General features: G+C 38.8%; 1 protein-coding gene across 3 annotated transcripts; it reads left to right on the top strand.

Moving 5' to 3' along the window:
* Window positions 1-1,040: 1,040 nt before the first annotated feature.
* LOC104114504 (DEAD-box ATP-dependent RNA helicase 38-like) lies at window positions 1,041-19,183 on the top strand. Of its 3 annotated transcripts, XR_011413619.1 has the most exons (9): window positions 1,042-1,394; window positions 1,483-1,776; window positions 2,622-2,849; window positions 3,804-3,869; window positions 7,520-7,936; window positions 8,114-8,225; window positions 16,575-16,660; window positions 18,833-19,048; window positions 19,143-19,183. XR_011413619.1 is itself a non-coding variant. In XM_070194921.1 (8 exons), the coding sequence occupies exons 1-8, from the start codon at window positions 1,134-1,136 to the stop codon at window positions 18,893-18,895; spliced, it is 1,527 nt and encodes a 508-aa protein (XP_070051022.1). In that variant the 5' UTR covers window positions 1,042-1,133; the 3' UTR covers window positions 18,896-19,183. The 3 variants fall into 3 exon arrangements, 1 of the variants encoding a protein (XP_070051022.1); XR_011413620.1 differs by lacking the exon at window positions 19,143-19,183 and having other exon boundaries at window positions 1,041-1,394; window positions 16,575-16,762; window positions 18,833-18,928; XM_070194921.1 differs by having other exon boundaries at window positions 18,833-19,183.
* The last annotated feature ends 1,286 nt before the right edge of the window (window positions 19,184-20,469 follow it).

The following is a 20,469-nucleotide window of genomic DNA, read 5'->3' as shown; positions in this document are numbered from 1 at the left end:
ACAGATTTATTCACTAAATCTTTGCCAACTTCAACTTTTGAGAAGATGGTATATAAGATTGGAATGCGGATACTCAAATATTTGAAACATGATTTTTATCAGGGGGAGTAAAATACACGCTATACTCTTTTTCCCTTACTAAGGTTTTTTCCACATGGTTTTTCTTATAAGGTTTTTTTTTTGAGACAACTAGTTATGCGTATTATTAAATATGTGTACTCTTTTTCCTTCACTAGGATTTTTTTCCACGAGTTTTTTCCTATTAAGGTTTTAATGAGGCACATTATCTTTTAATGAATATCCAAGAGGAGTGTTATAAATATATTATATTATGAATGTTCATTTAGTACTCTATTGTAAATAAACTTCATGAAAAAACTTATCTATATGAGACTCCGCCGTAAATATGTTTATCTATTTAGTACTCTATTGAAAATAAGTCTCCTGAAGAAGCTTATCCTTTCAGTACCCCGTTATGGATAAACATCACATCCTGTAGAAGATTATCTATATCTGGTACAATGAACTTATCCTTTGGGTACCCCGTTATGGATAAATATTATCCCCAGTAGAAGATTATTCATATCTGGTATAATGAGCTTATCTTTTCTTACCCTATTATGGATAAACATTATCCCGGTAGAAGATTATCCATATCTGGTATAATAAATTTATCCTTTAGGTATTCCGTTATGGATAAACATTACCCCGGTAGAAGATTATACGGATAAATATTATTCCGAGTAAAAAATAATGTATATCTGGTATAATGAGCTTATACTTTCGGTACCTCATTATGGATAAATATTACCCCCGATAGAAAATTATTTATATCTGATACAGTAGCAGCTTATACACCAGCTTGCAGAAGCAACTTATACAACAACTTATTTTTTTTATAAATAAAATTTTTTTTAATTCATTATGTACAAATATTTGAAATTTGAATAATATATTGTTTGAAAAATTTCGGTTCATTTATAACACAAATGACATAAAATATAGTGGGAACCCCAAAAGTATAAAACCAGAGACTTCGACGGCCAAGCCTAATTCCCAATTCACCTTCTTTCATCAACCATAATATTTCTAACAGAAATTGTAAATAAACTTTCCCTCTCCCTCTCCTACCAATGGCTAACAGTTCTAGTACCGCCAGTAGCACTGCCGCTTTCGTGGCTGACAGTTCTAGTACTTCTAGCAGCACCGCCGCTTCTACGACGGCAAACCCACGAGAAACCAGAAGCTGGGCAGACGAAGCTGACGAGATAGATCAAGCCGAGCAGTCTGAAAAAGCTAGCGCCGAGCCTGAAATCGGATCTCTACAAATTGACGAGTCCAAAAGAGTCAACAACTCCACTCTTGATGATCCAGAAGATTCCAGAATAGAAGCCGTACGCTTTTCCTCACTCAGTAGTAGCTTCATAAGTTGATTTGTTTTACTAGTAATAAATAAATTAGGGTTTAATTAATGAAATATAGGTTACATCTGGCGACACGTTGTACAAATCAGCGAAGAGATTTGAGGATTTAAACTTGTCTCCTGAGTTATTGAAAGGATTATATGTAGAGATGAAGTTTGAGCGACCTAGCAAAATTCAAGAGATTAGTTTACCCATGATTCTTACGCCGCCCTACAAGAATCTTATTGCTCAAGCTCATAATGGCTCTGGTAAAACTACTTGCTTTGTGCTTGGAATGTTGAGTCGGGTTGATCCGAAGATTCGTGCCCCTCAAGCTCTCTGTATTTGTCCAACCAGAGAATTGGCTATTCAGGTTTTACATAAATGCTAGTATTACATAAATGCTATTCTTTTATTTTCTTTTGGATTTAAGTTATATGCATGACACCGTAATAAACTTTTTACACTAATATAATCTGTTACCTGTTAGGTTACTTAACATTTGTTATAGATAATCAATCAATATCTTTAAATAGAGTACATGCAATTAACTTTTAAGTGAGCTATTTGTGTAAATATTTTTTACAGCGTTTGTGCATGAAACTTAAACTCCTTGCTGACTAAGGATTAGGCAGGTAGAGAAGAAATAAAGTTTCCTTTTTTTGTTTTCAGTTTCATTAGATTTTCAACCAGTTTCATTGACCTAGGTAAATCTTTGGGTGAAATATTAATGTTAGCATTGGAGAATTAATTCGTAGCAGGATCAATTACTTTTTTTTCTAATGAATCAATTCATTAGCTGAATAAAAAGTTTTGTGCAACCTTATGTGTGTCAGGATTTTTCATGTGGTTTGGTTTATATATACCTGCTTTACTACATATCTGTTTCCTTTTTTGAAAGAAAAGTGCTTCTACGCATCTACATTTTAGAAACTTTTATCATGATGCCTGTTAGATTATGTTTTATGTGTTCTTGTATATAGTTTTTAAGATAGTTTCATTGATGACGCGAAATCTTCATATTTTATCTGGTTGTTTGCCATCTGGAGTGGTGGTTTAAACTATTTTTTATGGGGAACTTGAATCAAATGGGGAGATAACCGTAGGAAGGATCTTTTTTAACGTTGTTACATTTCAAAGAAAAACTTAAGAAGATTCTTCATCAATCAAAAACGAAACTGGAGAAGGGTTGGTATAAAATGGTGAAAAATGCTGCAGAATATGGAAGTGTTGTTGAAGATGGGGAAGTTCACTGGTATAACATCAGAATTAGCTATCCCAGCAGATGCAGCCAACTACATACCAATTTCAAAGCGGCCACCTGTTTCAGCACAAGTAGTAATTGGCACACCTGGAACTGTAAATAAGTGGGTGACGGCAAGGAAACTGGGCATGAGTTGCATGAAGATTCTTGTATTTGATGAAGCGGACCACATGTTGGCAGAGGTAATTGATTCACTATCAGCACTTACGATAGTTCCTTTGATTTTTTCCCTTTTTTGTTGTTGCTAATGATTATACATGTATTTCTATTTTCTTTTAAAATCAGTTCTCTTTTTCTTTTTTTTGTGTGTATTTGTTGGTGTAAACATTTAGGATATAGCTTTTGGTTTCTTATATGGATGGTAATGTTGAGCTTAATGAGCTAAATATTTGAATATTAAATTTTCAATCTTCATTTTTGGGGGGAATTTGCTCTAAATGTTAACAGTTTGTGCTCTGACATTTTATCAATGACTTCCATTTTTTCCTGGGGATACGTGTAAAAGCACATTCTTCTTATGAGTGCAATTGATCCTCTAGATTTCTTCGAGGTTACCAGCACTTGTTGCCGGGGGGGGGGGGGTATTGTAGCCTTGCAGACAAATCTTTAGAAATTAAAACTTTTGTGCTGGGTGAGTGTATGCGTTACCTCTTTATTAGGGGGAAGAAGGAATTGACATGCTAGAAGTAATCTCGAATGTAGTATGTAAAATTCACTTCCTGGATAAAATTATTTGTTTCATATGCCAGCTGGATTTTTCCTGTAAAGATGAGGTTATCTTTCATGATCTGTCAAGTGTGCTATAAAAGGCAAGGCTCCATGTCACGGACTTCTTTGTTTTTGCCCAACAATGCAGGATTCTCACTGATTAACGGACCTATTATTAATGGAAACTGTAAAATGATTAGGAGGCAATTCATAATTCAGCCATCTCAGAGTTTATGTAAATTACTACATAGTTGGTAGACGAGTTGTTTACTAGTCCAATACTTAATTTGAATTTGGCATTGACTTCTTATTGGAAAAGGAAAAGTATTGTCTGCAGAAGATGAAGGCAGTCCAGTAAAATTAAGGCACTGTCTGAAATTCCTGCTCTCAGTATTTGATTGCTTATTGATGTTCTTCTTTGTGCACAGAGTGGTTTTCAGGACGATTCCATAAGAATAATGAAGGCAATTGTCAAAGCCAGCGCCGACTGCCAGGTTGGTTAAAGTTTGGCCCTTGTGCTTTTCAAAATTCCAGTTAAAGTGGTGATGAATTCTTTTTGGGGTATATTGCTGCTACTTTTTTTGGTTTCCCACCTGGTGTCCGCCTGCCTGGTACCCGCTTTGGGGCCCGACTTATCCGAATTTGCACAGGAAAGTCCCGCTTTAGGGGGGGGGGGGTTAAAGCGCTCCCTACTAAAGTAGGCTCCTTTCCCTGAGCTCGAACATCAGACCTATGATGTTTATTGCTGCTGCTATGAATTGTAGTTCAGTTTGTAATAAGAGTCTGAAAAACTTCAGAGGTCACATGCAGGGTTGATTCGCTCAAATGGTTGAGCCTTAGAGTAGCACATTGCATAATTACCTATTACAAAAGAAGTGTTTAATTTTTTTTGTTACTACTACTAAACTTGCTGATTCTATAATTTTACCAAATATTATTCCTAGGGGTGTCAATGGTTCGGTTCGGCCGGTCATTTTATAAAATTTGTACCATACCATTTTTTCGGTTATTCCATTATGTATAATCAAAATTTAACTTTCCGAAACCATCCCAATCATATCGGTTTCTCTTTGATATTGGTACGGTTCGGTTAATTTTCGATTATTTTTTTAATGTCATGTAAAAGCTACTAGTCGAAGTAGAATACAATAACATAAGTACTTTTATAGGACTTCGCAAAACTCTCTAGACATTTTTACTGTTGATGAATTAAGAAAACATAAAAGATGGTCAGAATATACATCTATCCACCATTCTATAGCAGTGTAAAAGAAACTAAGCAAAGACAAAGAAAATATAAATCACACGTGTGGAAAGATATTAACCAAGCCGTGAATCAAGAATAAAGTGTATAGAAGATTAAATATTTAAAAAGATAAATCTAAATCATACGAAAGGAAACATATTTAATACATTGTAGTTTGCTACTCATAATCGCTAGAATAACTTGTGTCTTGCTATTGAATATGCTGGAAATAAGTTAATTTCAATAGGAGGAGCATAATAGGTTTGGGAATTAGGATTTTGAGTTTAATTACTTGTTGGCTTGTAACCGTTTTAATAATTCCAAGGCCTATCTTAAGAATAGTCTCTTATCTTTGATCGCTTTTTGGTGCACTCATATAGCCCATACTTGTATAGAAGATTGGACGTCATTTGTAGAGAATCATGTTATGATGTAAATTCTCTACTTTTTGGTATACTTTTTGTACACGGCAGTTTTCTCCCTTTTGATTAATACAATTTACCTTATCAAAAAAAAAATAATTCCAAGGCCCAAGGAAAAATTTAATACTTTATTATTTTTAAACTTAATATATAAATATATTTTCCACATGTAAATTTATTCGGTACGGTTCGGTATTTTTTCGGTTTATTTTCATAAAATTAAAACCTACCCTAATTATCGGTAAGGTTGTAGATTTATATAAAAACCTACAATTTTATTGAAAGAAACCTGATAATCGGTTCGGTACGGTACGGTTCGGTTGGTTTAGTCGGTTTAAAAATGTCCATTGACACCCCTAATTATTGCTATATAGAGGTTTTTGTGCCACATAAACACGGATGACACATTTTGAAGATTACACTCAACTAGAAGACTTAATACTTAATACCTGCTCTCCCCAATAAACAAATGCTGTGCTATGCTAGAAGTGAGAACTTAGTTACAGTGTCAAATTGGAGAGCAAGGTTAAATGATGTGCTGTGGTGGTAGAAGTGAAATATTAGTTACTGGACTGAACTGTAGGGTAAGGTCTATGGCTTATCTATACCAGGGATACATAGGTTAAAAATTATCTTATCGACCACACGTACCTCCAAGGAAAAGAGATACTTTTGCATAGCATACACGAATGTAGCATGTCTGAATTACAAATCAAATTGACACTTATTTTCTTTTAAATCGCGGTGGTGTTCGGACAACTTATACGCACCTCTACTAATTCACTAGGTACTGCTCCCTCCTACCAACATAGGTACCATGTAAATCTTTCTACCAATAGATAGATGGGAAGAAACCACCTTGTTTTTTGGGCTACTAGGGTTTAAACCCATGTCTCCCATGATCCGTTCTAGCTTCATGGACGGCTAAGTCACACCCTTATCAAATTGACATTATTTTCACATGGCAAATTCAAGTACTTAAAATACTCTCGATGAATTCAATAACTACATGAAAGATATAATCAGCCAGTCAATATTTGTTGCTCACAAGTAATAGAAAGCAAGCATTATTTGTGTCGAGTTGTTGGTAAAGTTTTCACTAGTGTGTATTTTTCATTACATCCTCCGGAAATAGGGCATATGGAGCATGCAAAAGGGGAACGACTTTAGAGCAATTGAGGAGTAAAGTATAGACCCTTAAACCAAGTTGTTGCATGGATAATAGAAGAGAAGAAGAAGAAGGAGGATGAGGGAAAATAGAAGAGGACAAGAGACTGAAAGGGGGATAGGGATTTGCTGCATACTTTAAGAAGGGTAAAGTATAGCACCCAAGGAGTGTTAATGATGGATTCTTTTTGTTTTTTTCTTTTGGGGGTGGGGGCTTAATTACCTATTATCTGGGTAAGTTTTGCATTTCACAAATCACAGTTTTTCTCATTCTTTTGTGGATAAATTTTTAGTATTTTATAGATGTAACTTTTTATTTCATTATTTTATTGGAACAAAATCTTGGTACAGGTATCACTGTCAAAGATTGTTTTCCTTATTGGGCATGTAGTAACACTGTCAGTCCCAGAACCTTGGAAGTGTGAAACTCGAATCTTAGCATTTCTATTATGTGTTTTACTTGTATGCTTTGCATATGTAGTTGAAGACTGGTTTTGTGTGTGTGTACATGTGTATGCCATTGGTGGGAAGGAAGAGATAGTTCAGTTAGCATTGCAGATAAGAGAGAGAGGATAGTCTCTGGGTCTTTTGGTGGTGGTGGTGGTGGTTTGGGGGGGGGGGGGGAGATGTGCTCTTTTATGTCCTTTCTGATAAATTTCAAATTATTATTGGAACTATACACTTGGAACTGCTGTTAGTTTAATATCAATAGTTGAATTAGAGTTGTCACCACCAAGAAAAAGTAGTTCAGAAATGAGGGGCGAATATTGTAATGAATTTGATACGAGTCAGCCACTCTCTCAGCGGAGATAATAAGCTGCATACAGGCTGATGTTATGTATGCCCTTCATGGAGGTTGCCAGGTTCCGCGTTCCAAAACTGACCAATTAGTAATTATTAGTTTGCTTTGAAGTACAACTGATAATATACACTGCACTTGCAGCTGCAAAACAAAAAAGAGAAGCAAAATCCCTTTGTCTTTATCTCACTGGTAAAAAGGAATAGCACTGCCGCATGTTTCCTTCTTATTTATGCCATGGGCTAGGATTGGAACTAGAATACTACTTCAAGCAATGTCTAACTTCACCTTCCTCATTTAGTGAGTAACTGAGTATAGTCTGAGGCTTAAATTAAAGTGCAATTCATGGAGCTGGTTAATACCTGGGTTTATCTTAGGTAAGAAAGCGATGGGATGAGAAGGACGGCGGCTTCTGCGCTAAGTTTTTGTTTATAAAAAATTTGATATTAAATTTACCTTATCAATTTTTTTTAATATTTGACTTTTCTTTTTCATCATTTTAATTTTTAGGTGCTTCTGTTTTCTGCAACGTTTGGGGAAAGTGTCAAAGCATTTGTGACAAAAATTGTTAGAGATCTTTTCGTGAAAGATTATAACCAGATGTTTGTGAAGAAAGAAGAACTTTCGCTGGATTCAGTGAAGCAGTATAAAGTGCAGTGTCCGGATGAACTTTCAAAAGTCATGGTGATTAAAGACAAAATACTTGAACTAGGACAGAAGGTGGGGCAGACAATTATATTTGTTCGTACAAGAAACAGTGCGAGTATGCTGCATACATCATTGGTGGACTATGGCTATGAAGTGACAACAATTCAAGGGGCTCTTAAGCAAGAAGATAGAGACAAAATAATCAAGGAGTTCAAAGAAGGATTGACACAAGTTCTTATATCAACTGATCTTCTTGCTCGTGGATTTGATCAATCGCAGGTAACTTTAGATTTTAATCTTCCCAGTTGTCAGCCATATATGATATAAAATTAAGGTTCTTTTGTACGTGTAACTTCTTTCATAGCAATGATGTTTTATTTCTGTAAATGCTTTCTTGATTTCTGTTTTGGTGGCTAACATTTAGAATTCCTAAAAGCTACTACAAAATATATACAGGTTAATTTGGTGGTTAATTATGATCTCCCTGTGAGACATGAGAGTCCATCAGAGCCAGATCATGAGGTATACTTGCATCGGATTGGTAGAGCAGGGCGTTTTGGCCGCAAAGGTAATATGTTTCCACTTTTTTATGCATCTTCCGTGCTCTGTTTGTCTCTCTCGGCGTATTTATCGTTCTGTATCACTTACATATTATTTATATAGAGTTATTTTAGAGACCTCCCTCCAGGTTTCACTTCGCCGCACTAACTTCCCTTGTGGTTTATGATATTACCGTTACCTCCCTTATTTTGATTTTCTTGTAACAATTCTTTAAATCTATTTGTCATTAAATTTAAATACAATACGAATTGATAGATCGCCTTTTCTTAATATTAAACTCTTCCAATTAATTAATTCCATCAAAATATCTTAATTGACAAGTTCTTTCGAAATAAAAAAAAATGCAATCTATACTTGGCTTCTCCAGCCGTTAATATTTGGGTTGTTTTCTTTTATAATAATGTAGTAGAAGAGTCTTTGGTCTTGGGATTTGGGGACGTTGTAATCCTCTTGCAAGGAAACATTATGTAGAGTGATTCTTCCGCTCTTGGTTCCCATCCTTTTTAACTTTGGAAAATATGGTTTTCTATCTTCTTTATGTCTCGATAAAGTTTGGTTATTTTCTTTTGCTAAATCTTGATTGGAACTCTCATTGGTAATAATGTAATGAATATGCCTATCCATAATTTCTGAAATGGGTGAGTTTTGCGGGGCATGTTCATGTTCTGCATAATATTGAAGTATGAAGACTCCTTCATATGCCGGTGGCCATGATGGTAGTAGTTCAGAACACTGAAGAACTAGCCTAGGGTATTAGGAGTATGTTTTTCTAATTCTATGAGAAATTAAAGAAAAGATATTTATAAGATTCACCTATTTGCAGCTCAAGGATTGAAAGTATTAGCGTCTTGATTCCCTTCTTAACCTGAAATGAAATGAACATAGGGAAAGATTGATCATCAGATTCATTTCCTTGTTAGAAAGAGCCCAAGAGTGGCTCATAAAATTCTGTTAAGATGAACAGTGCTTTGTACCTGAACAGTGCCTGAACCCCAGGTATGATAATACATGCCTGAACAGTGCTTTCTATGGCCGAGCCTCTTCCATCTCTTCTTATTCCTAAAATTCCACCACACCCATCAAGAGCCAAGCTCCCCGCGATCAAACCCCAGTAAATTCCCCCGGCAACCGAGCTCTCACGCGCCGCCAATTCGCCTGACTTTCCGGCGAGTTTCTGCCACGCGCCGGCGCGTGTGGCCTTTTCCGGCGACTTTTCAAAAAAACTTTCTTCAGACAGCCTCCTCTCGAGGCATTTCCGAGCCATCCCGTACAAGTTTCACCAAATTCCGACGACTTTTTCTTTTTCCAGCCTTTAAACCCCAGATTCTGACGTTTGTTTCCTTTGTTCAGTACGAGAAAACCTTACTCCCTTCCTATATACTGTTTTCACCCACTGTGAATACTGTTATTCCAACTATTGAGGTTTTTTCCGGCCAGTTTTTCCGGGACAGCCGCATTTAGAATATGATGGATTGTACAGAGAGAAGCTCCTTTTTCTCTTTAGAATCCAAAAAACTGGAAAACATGTCTTTTATCAAAGTTGTCTCTTGGCCAGCCCTAGAACTTGGGGGAAGATGCCATCGAAAGCTCGACGTAGGACAGGAGCCGCACTTCTCGCTGTCCGAGGAGCACACTCTCAGGCGCAAGGGTTTCTTGGAATCTACTCTCATTGGGTCTTTCTCCAAATGGGTTGGTTCTCCGGAGGCTGTTAGGAACTGGGCAGCAAAGGCATGGAACGTCAAGGACGGGCTGAAAATATCGCAATTGGTGGACACTCAATATCTCTTTCGTTTTGTTGACAAGTCTCAAGCTCCAGAAATTCTTGTCAGAGGAAACAGGTGGTTCGATGGGAACTTTTTAAATCTAGACAGATGGGTGGAGCATGATGGGTGTCTTGACCCTCGCTTCACTGGCGAAACATTGGTGGTCAACATGGTGGGTCTACCGGTGCATCTTTGGTGTCTTGACGTATTCAAGAAGATGGGGGAAATCTGTAGGGGTTTTATTGATGTCACTTGCAGTTTACACGATCTCTCGCGAGTGAGGATTGTTGTGAGGAAAGGGGGCAGAATCCCTGTCTCCATTGTGGTGGAAGATGGCTACCTGAGTTATAGGGTTTGGTTGAGCCCTGAATTTAGCCCTATCTTTATGCCGGTGATAGCGACGGAAGAAAAGGGAAGGTCAAATAGAAGGGAGGGGAGGGGAAAACAGTCTCTAAGGGGAGAGGAGGGCTCACCGGATCACTGGATTAAGCCGGAAGCAGACGTTAGGTCGAAAAGAGACGAGAGGTTTGAAATTGGGGGAGGAAGACAAAATTATAACAGGAGGAGAAGACGTGAATGGGTCAGTGAGGCGGGCTGGAAAAGCAGAATGGGACGATCCTCTTCTACTTATCATAGGGCCGGGAAAGTTTTCAGCAAGTATAAGCTTGGGCCTCCTCACATGGGCCCAACTACTTTCCCCAATTCCATTAGAATTGATCCTAAGGGGCCCAGTTTATTTCAAGTTGCGCATGACAAGGCCCCTAAGCATATGGAAACAGTCGTTCCTACTTCCTCTGGCCATGGTGCTTCACACAGTGGCACTTCTTCACCGAGCTCTAGTGACCTGTGCCCCTCTACGATGGCCGATGTTGCAGGGGCAGAATCGGCTAACGATGGTGCTGTCAATCCACGGCCCACCGCCTCTGATGGACCCGGTTCCATCAACCCCTCACCTGCTCATGGGCTTAGTTGGGCTGAGGCCACACTTAAAGTTTCTTCTTCTTCTGGGGTGATTGTTGAGCATGCCCGAATTGATGTTAGTGTCGGATTAGTACTTTCAGTTAATATGACGCCAAGGGTTCCATGCTCTCTTCCACCATGCTACACTATTGATGGTTCTGGACATTCCTATAGCAGCGGGGTGTTAATTTCAGAGGTTGCTGACCCTCAAAGAGATGGTGAGACCCTTTCGGAGGTTAAAACCCCTAGTGCTAGCAATGCTATGGTCTTGTATTCCTCTGATAGTAGCATGGAAAAAGCACATATAGAAGAAGCCTGCCCAAGTTCGTCAAGGATCGGAGGAGGGGATATGTCTTTCTGGATGGAGGATAAACTATTAAACTTTGGGAAGTTTCTAGGTGTTTCTGTTGAAGGGAAGGAAGATAGGGTGTTAGAACTGTTGAGGGAGATTGAGCAACAATCTCTTTACGATGGTGCAGGGAGGGAGTTGGGCAAAGGTGTTAAGCAAAATAACTTAGGGGATGTAGTGGTGTATCAGAGAAGGGGGCGAGTGTGTGACAAAGAGAAAGGGACCTCGGCTAGGGGGGTGGGGAAATGGGGGCTATTGTCGCTTATGGAAGTTAAGATCCTTTCATGGAATGCGAGGGGGATGAATGACCCAAACAAAAGGTCCATCATCAAAGTGGGAGTTAGGGAGTGGGGTGCCAACCTAGTTTGTTTTCAGGAGATCAAAATGGAAGTTTTGTCAGATGCGATCGTGAGAAGTGTCTGGGGAGGTAGTTGGGTGAAATATGATTGGGTCCCAGCAGCGGGAAGTGCCGGGGGCATTCTACTTATGTGGGATGGTAGAAGCTTGGAGGTAAAGGAGATTAGGAAGGGTGTTTTCTCTTTGGCAGCTCTCGTCAAAGATAGAGTGAGTGGGGCAGAGTGGGGATTTGGGGGAGTGTATGGGCCGGTAGGGGAAGGGTCCAAGGTGTCTTTCTGGGAGGAACTGGCCAATATTATGGGGGAATGGGACATTCCATGGGTTCTAGGGGGAGATTTTAACACTATTAGATTCCCGGAGGAGAGATTAGGGTGTAGTGTGATTTCGAGGGCCATGGAGGAGTTTTCTGACTTCATCAATGATCACTTTCTCATTGACCTTCCTCTGTCAGGGGAAAGGTTTACTTGGGCCAGGGCGGAGGATTCCAACTCAAGGTCTAGACTTGATAGATTCCTGACATCTCCCTCATGGGATGAGCTGGTGCCGAATGTGCTGCAGATTCCTTTACCCAGGTTGACTTCAGATCATTTGCCTATTTTGCTAGATGGATGCAGAGGGAGGGGGTGCGTGCTCCCTTCCGATTCGAAAACATGTGGTTGAAAGTGCCAGGATTCGGTGACAAGGTGAAAGAATGGTGGACAAGCTACGGGGTATCAGGGTCACCTTCATACCGTCTCTCGAAGAAACTCAAATTGCTCAAGGGAGATATTATTAGGTGGAATAAGGAGGTTTTTGGGAGGGTAGAGGTTAAAATGAGGGAGCTTATGCATGAATTGGCGGATTTAGAAAGAGAGGAAGGGGCGGGGGAGTTAGACGAATCTGAGAAAGAGAGATTGAGGGAGGTTAAGAGGGAAATAGTCGAGTTAGCAATAGCTCAGGAGACTAGTTGGCGGCAAAAATCGAGGGTGCTCTGGTTAAAGGAGGGGGATTCGAATACCAAGTTTTTCCATAGGGTGGCGGTCGCAAATCGAAGGAGAAATTTCATAGAGTCCTTAGTTGTGGATGGGGTGAGGATTGAGGGAGAGGGGGAGGTAAAAGGGGCGATAGCGGGGTTTTATGAGAACTTATATAAAGAGGAAGTTAGTTGGAGGCCGACTTTGGGGGGAATAGAGTTCAACCATATAGGGGAGGGAGACATCGAGTGGCTAGAAAGGGCTTTCGAGGAGGAGGAGGTGCACGAGGCTGTGTCGAGTTGTGCTGGTGATAAGTCCCTCGGGCCTGATGGTTTCTCCTTGGCTTTCTTTCAGTTCTTCTGGGACACCATCATGGGGGAGTTGATGGAAGCCATTGAATACTTCCATGCGAATGGTGTTTTCGAAAGAAGTATCAATGCTTCCTTTATTACTATTGTGCCTAAGAAAGAAGACGCATCTTGTATCAGAGACTATAGGCCTATTAGTCTCGTGGGGAGCATTTACAAAATTATTTCTAAAGTGCTTTCCAACAGATTTAAGAAGGTACTTGACATGACTGTTTCGTCCTCCCAGAATGCGTTTGTGCAAGGTAGGCAGATTTTGGATGCTGCCTTGGTGGCAAATGAACTTGTAGACTCCAGAAGGAAAAATAGAGAACCCGCCTTACTATGCAAGTTGGATCTTGAGAAGGCTTTCGACCATGTCAATTGGGAGTTCATGGACTTCATTATGATGCGGATGGGGTTTGGGGAAAGATGGAGGGGATGGATAAAGTTCTGTATTTTCTCAGTCAGATTCTCTGTCCTGGTTCATGGTAGCCCGTGTGGTTTCTTTGGCAGCTCCAGGGGTCTCAGGCAAGGTGACCCCCTATCACCAATGTTATTCATTCTAGTGATGGATGCTCTGAGCAAAATGATGGATCGTGCGGCGGGCGGAGGTTTCTTGAGAAGGATTCTCAGCTCCGATTGGGGTGCTCAGTGCCCGAAGAGTCTCACATTTGCTTTTTGCGGATGACACACTGGTTTTCTGTGATGCCGACATGAATCAGTTGACCTACCTGAAGCAGGTTCTGCAGTGATTTCAGTTAGTATCGGGACTCGAAATCAACATCGGCAAGTGTGAGATTTTCCCGGTAAGCGAGGTTACTAATATTGATGCCTTGTCTGGTGTTCTCAGATGCAAGGTGGGCTCCCTTTCCACTACTTACCTAGGCCTCCCTTTGGGCGCTTCATATAAGGATACTACGATTTGGAATCCAATGATCGAACGGGTTGAAAAAAGATTAGCAGGGTGGCAGAAAAGGTATTTGTCAAAAGGAGGTAAGGAAGTGCTTATCAAAAGCACTTTATCGAGTATGCCCACCTATTACTTATCACTGTTGCAAGCACCGGTAAGCATCACAGAAAAACTGGAGCGACTTCAAAGGAACTTTCTGTGGGATGCGGCGGATGGAACTAGAAAGTTTCATCTAGTGAATTGGCAGACAGTCACGTCCCCAAAGAAGTGGGGTGGACTAGGAGTGAAAGATCTTAGGGTTTTTAACAGAGCCTTAATGGGAAAGTGGTTGTGGAGATTCGGGGTAGAAGAGCATGCTCTATGGAGGGAGGTCATAGTAGAAAAGTACGACTCAACGGGAGGGGGTTGGAGGACCAAGGCGATCACAACACCTTTCGGGTGTGGCATGTGGAGGAGCATCATGAAGAATTGGGAAGCATTCAGTGGCAACATCATTTACAGGGTGGGAGATGGAAGGAGAATCAGCTTTTGGAATCATATGTGGTGTGGAGAGGATACTCTCAGGGTTTCCTTCCCTCACGTCTTCAGAGTTTCAAACCAGAAAGAACTGATGGTCCAACAGATTCGCAAGGAGCATGAAGGGGGTAGTATGAGACCTCTCATTCAGGAGGAACATGCAAGATTGGGAGATTGCGGAGCTCCAAGTTTTGTTGGCACTGCTGTACGGGCAAGACAGTCTTCAGCCATCCTGTGACTCTTGGAGATGGGGCTTGCGTGGCGATGGCTTGTTCACCGTAAAGTCCTTTTACCAGAGTATGTTGGTGAGAGAGGAGACCACTTTTCCATACTCCTCGATCTGGATTCCTAGGGCGCCCACGAAGGTGTGTTTTTTTGCATGGCTAGCGGCAAGGGAAGTGATCTTGACTGCTGAAAATCTCCGAAAGAGGGGAATTACACTTGTTAGTTGGTGCTACATGTGCAAAAGCTTACGGGAAGAAGTTGATCACCTTATGTTGCATTGCCCTGTGTCCTCTGCTTTGTGGAGGGCAATCCTGAATCTTTTTGGTGTTCAATGGGTGATGCCAAGCTCTGTAAAGGAAATGTTACATAGCTGGGGCGGTTTTCGTAGAAGAAGAAAGCAGAAGGCGTGGAAGTTTGCCCCGTTAGCTCTCATATGGGTAGTATGGGGGGAGAGAAATAGAAGAGCTTTTGAGGAGATTGAGTCTCCTTTTTCACATATTAAGAATAGTCTTTTATCTTTGATCGCTTTTTGGTGCACTCATTTAGCCCCTACTTGTATAGAAGATTGGGCGTTTTTTGTAGAGAATCATGTTCTGATGTAAATTCTCTACGTCTTTGGTATACTTCGTGTATACGGGAGTTCTCTCCCTTTTGATTAATACATCTTACCTTATCAAAAAAAAAGATATTTATAACATTAATCAAACAAGTTTAATATTAAAAAGGGTAAGTTGGTCACATTGTAATTAGTTTGTATTAATGATAAATAGTTTAAAACAGCAACAACAACAAAACAACCCAGTGAATCACAATTGTTACAAAAATGAAAATAAGGGAGGCAAACTTAATATTGCAAACTATAAAAGAGAGTATGTACTAGCAAAAGAGAGTACGTACAGTATCCGCCATAGAAAAGAGAGTGTGTACAGTGTCCGTCATAGAAAAGAGAGTATGTATAGTGTCCGTGGTGCATTTCTCGAGAGCATTAAAAAATATATATGATATGAACGAAGATGAAGAAATAAAGGAAATCTACTTGAAAATAATGACAAATTCATAATAACCAATACACACTTTTAGCCTGCAAGTACTGAGACGTACGATCTTGAAAAGGGGAGTTTAGTCTTAAGCATTAATTGAAAGGTTGTAATCCTTTTAGGAGTTCACAATGAAATCCCCTTAAGAACCCAGATATACATAGGGAAGAAGCACTTCAACTTTCTCAAAAAAAAAGGCACTTCAAAATATGTATTCTGAAAATTTCTAGAATGCTCTTGTTAGCATGAAAATTCTCAAGTGCTCGAATTTCCATTTAAAATTCTAGTGCTTAACATTATAGTAGGATCGTAGAGATAAGACCATCAGTAATGCACTTCCAAGCACAGTGAAAAGACCATAACCAACGGGATGTGAGGCTTAGTGACAAGCAAAAGAAATGCTGGACTGCAAGTGCATAAATTAGTGCAAGAGTAAGGCGTTTGCCATGTGACATAGAAGCAGCATTGGTTCTCTGAAGATTGTCGGCTTCCCATGAAAAAAAAAACCTTCTTAATGTGGCGAACTGCAATAGATCAACATTTGCAAAATAAATGTTCTCTTCCGTAGTTCTGTAATAGCCAATGGTTATGGTGTCTCCTTGAAGTGAAGGACTAAGCTTTAGGATCTGAAAGGGAGGGTCAATAACCTATCCAAATACAGAGATCACTCTACAAGATAGCATCTAGTAGTTTTCTTTTTTCATTAGGAGATGAGGAACCAAATGGATGATGCAATGTGCAAACCGTGCTCATTTAAAGGGATGACTGGATATATATTTGTTGCCTGTAGGAAAATAAATTAAGAGAGAACAGATAAGAGACAAATTTGTGCTAATTCCTTTGGTAATAGAATACAATTGAAAACTTAAAAGAGCCATGTATAAATATTACGTAGTTTATGCAACATGCTTAATATGATTTCTCTTTTGTGTTGAGCAGGTGCCATATTCAACTTGCTCTGCGATGACCGAGACAACATGCTGATGTCAAAGATTGAGAACCATTTCAACAGTCAAGTGACTGAGGCATGTATCTACTGTTTGTGTTACTGCATTTTGAGCTTTGCTTTGTGACCATTTAGGATCCTGCCTACAATTTTTGTAGGGTTAGGTCATACCTGCGTAAAGGTGCTTAGCATGCTCCGGTTATGTTCATGGTTTTCTGAACTAAGGCTGGAAATATAGTACTCCCTCTCTTCCAATTTATGTGTCATACTTTCCTTTTTAGTCTGACCCAAAAAGAATGTTATACTTCCTTATTTAAAAATAATTCAACTTTAAACTTTTCCTTTCACCCTTAATGAGATGTTTTAAAGCCACAATTCCTATGGTTTGTTTTACACCACAAGTTTCAAAAATCTTCTTTTCTTTCTTAAACTCCTGCCTAGTCAAACACTGCTATATAAATTGGGACGGAGGGAGTAACATGATTAACTAATAAACAGGGTCGGCAAATTTGTGGCCTGAAAATAGTTTAAGAGTATATTATCCCAGTTAATTCAAGAGATTGAAAAACTTACCCCTTAGAATTTCCCCACTTTATGTGGGGTGGTTTCTTTTGTTTTTTTTTTTCCGCGGAGGGGTGGGGGGTTGCAAATTCACTATTGTAAAAGCTAAGTGTTCTTCCAGTATGATACATTCCCAAGTGAAATGTGTGTGGCTGTGTGCAGATTCAATTCAAGGTAAAGGCAAGATGAATAAAGCATTTAGCATTATGGTCAAATGCAACATTTGTAGTGTATGCTATTCACCTCAAAAAAAAAAAAACACTGGCCAATTTCTCAATAAGAAAAGGGAAAAGAAAACATCTTCCAGGGAAAAAAGGGTATCTTTCCCTTAATTTGATAAGGTGTTCAAGAGTTGCTCTATAGGTGGGGGTTGGGGGTTCCCAATTTTTGTTTAAGTAGAATTGTTTTGTATGATATACATCGCTGTGATCTGCATATTATTTAGAACATGACAGTAGATTATAAACTCTGGTCAAAATAGTGGTCAATCACTATTTTATACTACAGAGATGCCATTCCAAATTTGCCTTTCCTGAATATTTGGCAATTTAGGTTTTGATTCCTTGAATTTGGATTTTAGGATAATTCAATACAGCTGGTTTACGTCTTTACAATGACCATGGCTTGTCATGACTTGTATGACCCATTGTGTCACAACCAGTGTTTTAAAAGGCGAGCCCTTGGGCGAGGCGTACCAAAAACACCCCGGGGCGATGGTGTGGGGCGAAAGTCTCAAGAGGCGTACGTCCAGCAATTCGGGGCGTACGCCCGGGCGTTTGAGGCACGTTTTTTTAGTGAGGTGTAAGTCCCAGAGATTTTTTCAAATTAAAACAAAATTTGTTGAATAAGTCTTCATATAATACCCAAATTTTCAAAATTCAGCTTGGTAATTACTCAAAAATTTTAAAAAAGAGCTGAAATGTATTAAATTTAAAAGTCGAGACCTTTTTTATTGATTGAACCCCCAAATCATGGTCTTTCCCAATTCTTTATCTTGTCCGCTAGTCTGCTAATATTTACCAAAAGTAACGAATATTCAATTTTGTTTTACAAATACAAAGAGAACTCCATTCCCCTTCATAGCAGCAAGTTCAAAGTTCAAATTGCAGGTTAGTCATCCTTTTTGTTCCTCCATGACGAAAACTTTACTCTTTTCGACTCATGTTTCTTGAGCTTCTAAGTAGCGTATAATAGATTGTTTTGACTAGTTTTTTGTGGTGATGAAGCACATCTATATATATATATATATATATATATATATATATATATTTCACATATTTATAGTTTTCTTCATTTTTTATGCAATTTTACATGCTTATAAATATTTACTGTAATTATATTATTTTATAAAATATTAAAAATTAAATGGCTTACGCCTCGCTGAGGCATATGTAAAACGCCTCTCCTTACGCCCACGCCTTTTAAAACACTGGTCACAACAACTTTCTTATGGCATCTTAAGTGCTACTTGAGAAAATATATACCTTGCTTATGAGAGCATGGTAAACTTCAGAGATAATTTTTCTCGACAATAGAATGCCAACATAGTTGAGCTTTTCGTGGTTGGGGAATCGGTGCACAATTGCTTGAATTATTTTTCAGTTTTGGTTCAATTTGGTATAATTTCCCATGTCCTTGGCCATGGGCAAAACATTAAACTCAGGTTGGTTGTTTCATGTTCGTTATGCAGATCGCCTCATGGAAAAGTGAGGAGGATTTCGAGAATGCTCTGAAGAAAGCTGGCTTGCTCTAAGTTGAGTAGAATGTGCCTTCTGTTGGTTAACAGATCTCAGGGGTGGATGCACTATCTGTATTTCGCTGAAGCGGCATCAGCAAAACAGACTGTAAATTGATGGCATGTTTTTAACTATTTGGTCTTCTCAGGGTGTTTTTTCTTCCTGTCTTGGTAAATATGTCCTATTCATTTTCTCCTTAACAATTTTGAGTTAAACAGACTGGTAATGCTTGGAAATGGCTTTTGTACTGTTGACACATCGCAGGCCTAGTGCTTCTGAAATGCAGAGGTTATCATTGTTCATAATTGATTGCTCTCAGGTTCACTTTCTATTTTCGGTTTGGCGGTTCAACCATCTTTATCTGATGTAAAAGAGATTGTACATTGCAAATAATGCAAGTCAAGTAGGCATCTTCAGTGGTTGAATCCTGCCTTTTCAGAACACTTTGGAGAAAGACTCCACTGTCTTTTTGGTTTGTGAGGGTAAATGATCTGCGAGTGACCCAGAGGCGGAGCCAGGAATCCAGGATTTGAAGCTTATAGGTTGAAATTCTATTCTTGTTAAGTTACTAAATTCTTAATTAATAATTTGTATATATTAAAATGATTTTTTGAGACAATATATGATTTGAATCAAAGTTGCTGGTTTAACAGAATTTCCCTAAAAAATGCTTGTGGCAAATTTATCTGATCTAAAATATTCAAAGTATATCAACTTTTTCTATTTTTCTATTCGGACTCGCACATTTTAAGGAATTTATTCTTTTGGCCAGATATGTGACAAGCTTGGTCGGAACTCCATTTTTTCTACTGTTGCTATAATTCTATGTTTTAAGATGTATTTAGCGCTTTCACCGAATACTCTGCAATTATAAGTGTTTCCGAAAAAATTTACAAAAAACAGCAATTAAGGGATCACGATTTAAGCGCAGTATAATAAGTTCAAATTGCTTTACTCTCATCTCTCATGTTCGCTAATAATGCTACCCAAATTGGATTTTTCATACTTTGCTGCAAACTACGTGCAAAAAATATTTTCCCTGAAATACTGCAACTGGATACAGGCAAATCATGAGAACATTAATTTTTTTTCTTTTTTCTTTACTATCTTCCACTGATGACTGTACCTAACATATATATTTTTTAAACATTCAAATACATCAGACTTTTTCTTTTCTTTCTAAAGCTCTTCAAAATAAATTGAGCTTTAACTTATTTAAAATGGAAAAATAATACCACCAGATATTTATGGGGGATTTGCAGCCGTACCCTATATTTGTGCCACATTTTAATATGTACCCTATTTTAAAAAATTATTGATTTGGTAGCGAGCTGACAAAAAATCCATAATAATATGACAATTACACCCCTGACAAAAGATATAAAACCTGCATCAGGCATTAATCGCGTGATCTGCAACCTCATTCGTGAAAAAAGACATCCTCCTCTCCTCTTAGTAGCTTTATAAAAAAAATCAGTAACTTGTCCAGATTCATCTTCAGAATCACACTTGCATGAAGTTGTTTCACCTTGAAGCTAAAATTTCATGCTAATGTAGCATGAAGTTGTTTCATGTTGAAGCTAAAACTTCA

This window comes from Nicotiana tomentosiformis, chromosome 2 (genome assembly GCF_000390325.3).
Source record: "Nicotiana tomentosiformis chromosome 2, ASM39032v3, whole genome shotgun sequence".
In the NCBI taxonomy this organism is placed as follows: domain Eukaryota; kingdom Viridiplantae; phylum Streptophyta; class Magnoliopsida; order Solanales; family Solanaceae; genus Nicotiana; species Nicotiana tomentosiformis.
Note: the sequence above shows the minus strand (reverse complement) of the source record. Positions and strands in the feature narration are given on the sequence as shown.